At 57.2% G+C, this 3244-nt stretch overlaps 1 protein-coding gene across 1 annotated transcript; it reads right to left on the reverse strand.

The window, feature by feature from the left end:
• Nucleotides 1–33: 33 nt before the first annotated feature.
• Nucleotides 34–2630, reverse strand: LOC103308814. Its single transcript, XM_008182886.1, has 2 exons — nucleotides 2035–2630; nucleotides 34–1960 (listed from the first exon to the last, which is right to left on the reverse strand). Exons 1-2 carry the CDS (start codon nucleotides 2628–2630, stop codon nucleotides 34–36), a joined length of 2523 nt encoding a protein of 840 aa, XP_008181108.1.
• Between the last annotated feature and the right edge of the window lie 614 nt (nucleotides 2631–3244).

Below are 3244 nucleotides of genomic sequence, written 5' to 3' on the forward strand. Positions count from 1 at the left end.
CTCGGTCATGCGAGCACGGTTAGGTTAGGAGCTCTATCGGAGCCATCTCGGACATGTGAACACCGTGTGTTCAACCGTGTCGTCTGGGTCCATGCAATAGTAGCAATAACTGTCGACGGCCCGATCCTTATCGTGCAGATAGCTCCTGAAGCACCCGTGCCCAGACAGAACCTGAGTCAGGTGATACGTCAGACTTAGAGGTGGCTTGGACAGCCAGCGACCCACGTCAGGGAGAAGTCTGTGTGTCCATCTGGCGTTTGGCGAACGGTCCCATCTTGCCTGCCACGCTGTGATGCTGATGGATCTTTCCTGTTTCTTTATGCCACTTTTGGGCGTAATCTCATCCTGATCGTCGAGGCGCCGGCGCATCCTGGCCCTCTCGTTGGCTACGATATCGGCTGGAACCATGGACGCGAGCAGAGAAGACCCGTCAGCAGAGACGGTGCAGTATGCTCGTATGGTGCGGATCGCGACGGTTCGCTGAGCCCTCGCCATCTCATTTCGGTTCTTCGCCGTTTTAGTGCCTTGGGTGGCCCAGGTTGAAGCAGCGTACAGCATTTTGCTGTTGGCGACTGTTCCCAAGAGAGCTCTCTTGCACTGCGACGGTCCTCCGACGTTAGGCATCAGTCTCGCTATGGCGAGCGCTGATTTGAATGCTTTCGACGACGCCTGTTGGACGTGCTTGGTGAACAATAGACGAGTGTCGAGCTCAACGCCGAGGTATCGCATGGACTGTTTGACCGGGATCGCATGACCTTCGACGATGAGCTCAGGGTCGTTGTACACATTTTTTCTGGTGAGAACTATTGCTTCGGTTTTGGCCGGAGCTAGTTGGAGGCCATTAATGTTCATCCAATCGGCCACCGCCTCGAGGACGGGGTTCATGAGCGTCGAGGCAGACTCACCGTTCCGCGAGATGCCTAGGACGCAAACGTCGTCCGTGAACGCCACTAGTTGTACGCCCTGAGGCATTTTCAACTCAAGAAGCTCGTCGTAGAAGATTTTCCACAGTGCTGGTCCGAGGACCGAGCCCTGGGGAATGCCGCACGTGGTGCTTCGCCGGAGGAGCGTCCGGCCTACCAGTATGGACCGGTCTTGGAGATAGGACCTGATGAGCCGAATGAGGTACGAAGGGACCTTTTTTTCGCAGAGTGCGGCGTCTATCCTTCTCCATGGCGCAGTGTTGAAGGCGTTCCTGACGTCTAAAGAGACGGTCACGCACAGGTCCCGATTTCGTTGACCGGCCGCGTCGAAAGCCGTACTGGTTTGACGATCGGAGATCTGTTCTGTCGAGGTGCTCGTCAGAACCTCGTTCGGAATGCCATCAGGTCCGGTTGCCTTACCGGGTGGGAGCCTATTGGAAGCCTCGTGCAGTTCGGTCGTCGTGAATTCCGGTGCTGGCAGTTCTTCGTCGGCATCTGGGAGAGACTCATGCGACCAGTCCGCCGCCGGTGGGTTGGGGAACAGGTGATCTGCGATCTCTGTCTCCATGCCTCTGGCTTCGATTCCCGGACGATGCCGGCCTATGCGTTTGGTCACGACCCTGTACGGGAGTCCCCATGGGTCGGAGTCCACGGCTGCACACAGGTCGGACCAGCTTTTGGCCTGTGAGACTCTAATCATTTTTTTAAGTTCCTTCCTCTTCGCCTTGGAGGCGAGCCGGAAGAGTTCCAACTGTCCGGGTGGGTCATGCCTGCGACCGGCCCTCTGGTATTTTCTGAGCGCTTTTTCATAATCTTCGCGGAGTAGCTTTATATCTTGGTTCCACCAGTGGACGTGTCTTCTGCCAGCCGGGGGAGCTGCCCTTGGTGGCATACATGAGCCGCAGGCAGATGCGAGGTAGTTAACTAGTGAATCGGCGGCTTCGTTGGCCGAGATGGTTACGTCATTTGGAGGCAGGGGTTCTTCGGCCAGGTGTGACACCAGTGCTTCGACGTCAAGGCGTCTGTAGGACCATCCCCTGAGATGTTATGGAGGTTCTTCGATTGCAGTGTTACTGTCCAGACAGTAGCCTATGTAGCGGTGGTCACTAACCGACTCAACTTCGTCCAACACCTTCCAGCCTCGAATAACGGAGGGTGGTCGGGTGTGCGGTAGAAGGTGACATCTATGATGGTCTCAGAGTTTACTCTTCTGTAGGTAGGAGTGGTGCCCGAGTTGGTGACGAGGAGGTCCAAGCTTGCTGCCAGATCAGCCAGTTGGTCACCTCTTGGATCGTTCCGCGCCGAGCCCCACTCTTGTGACCAGGCGTTGAAATCGCCTCCTAGAATGAGGGTACAACTTGGATCGGCGGACCGGGCCGACTGCTCGACATCGCCGAGGAAGGTTGAGAAATTAGCGTCCGAGTCGTTTCTCGAGATGTAGCAGCTGTAGATCCTTACGCCTCTCGTCTGCATCCAGGCGAATCCGCGGCCCGACCCGGAGGTTTCTGCTACGAAGTCGGCCATGGGTGTCAGGACGACTGCGCAGGTGCCATCCGTGCTGACTACCCATCTGTCGTCGCGAGCCGGACTCCAGTTTTGCTCGGAGAACAGAAGGACCTGGGCGCCGATTTCAGCAGCGGTCTGTGATGCCAGGCTCTGAGCCGTGGAGCTCCGTTGAAGGTTTATCTGCGGGAAGTTGATATTCATCTTGGAGCGGAGGAGTGTATCTCAGAGATAGCTTTCATTCGGGCCCCACATGCCCCTGATCCAGGCTTATGTGGTACACGTGGTGATTTCATGCGGTCGCACGCCACGCAGTGATCTTCGGTCTCCGTGCAGGTGGCCTGGGTGTGACCGGTGAAGCCACATCTCCTGCAGGCGGTCGAGAGGTCTGGGCCAGTGCACTGGCGTGTCGAATGGCCGAAGCCGTGACACCTGTAACACCTAGCGGGCTCAGGTCTGCGCGGGCGGACGCGGCACTGCGTCCAGCCGACGTGGATGGATGTCAGGGTTCTGCTAATAGAGATTGGGACAGTGGCGGTGGCCATTTGGCGGCTTTCCCGAGTGGCCCATAGACCGGTGATCTTGATTTCCTCCGCAGAAGGGAGGTCTTCGTCGCGTATGGTCTTGCGGATCGCGTCCAGGACTTCCTCCTTAGTAGTCACCTCATCGAGGTCCGTGATCTCCACTTCGGCGGTGTGTCGGAGCCTGGTGACTACTGGATCCAGCCATCTTCTCGACCAGTTTGCCGCGGATGACTGAGTGGCCGCTTAGCCCCTTTGGTCAGTTCCACCAGAGGTCGCCATTTAACGTCTTCCTAA

This window comes from Acyrthosiphon pisum, chromosome X (assembly GCF_005508785.2).
Source record: "Acyrthosiphon pisum isolate AL4f chromosome X, pea_aphid_22Mar2018_4r6ur, whole genome shotgun sequence".
NCBI lineage: Eukaryota > Metazoa > Arthropoda > Insecta > Hemiptera > Aphididae > Acyrthosiphon > Acyrthosiphon pisum.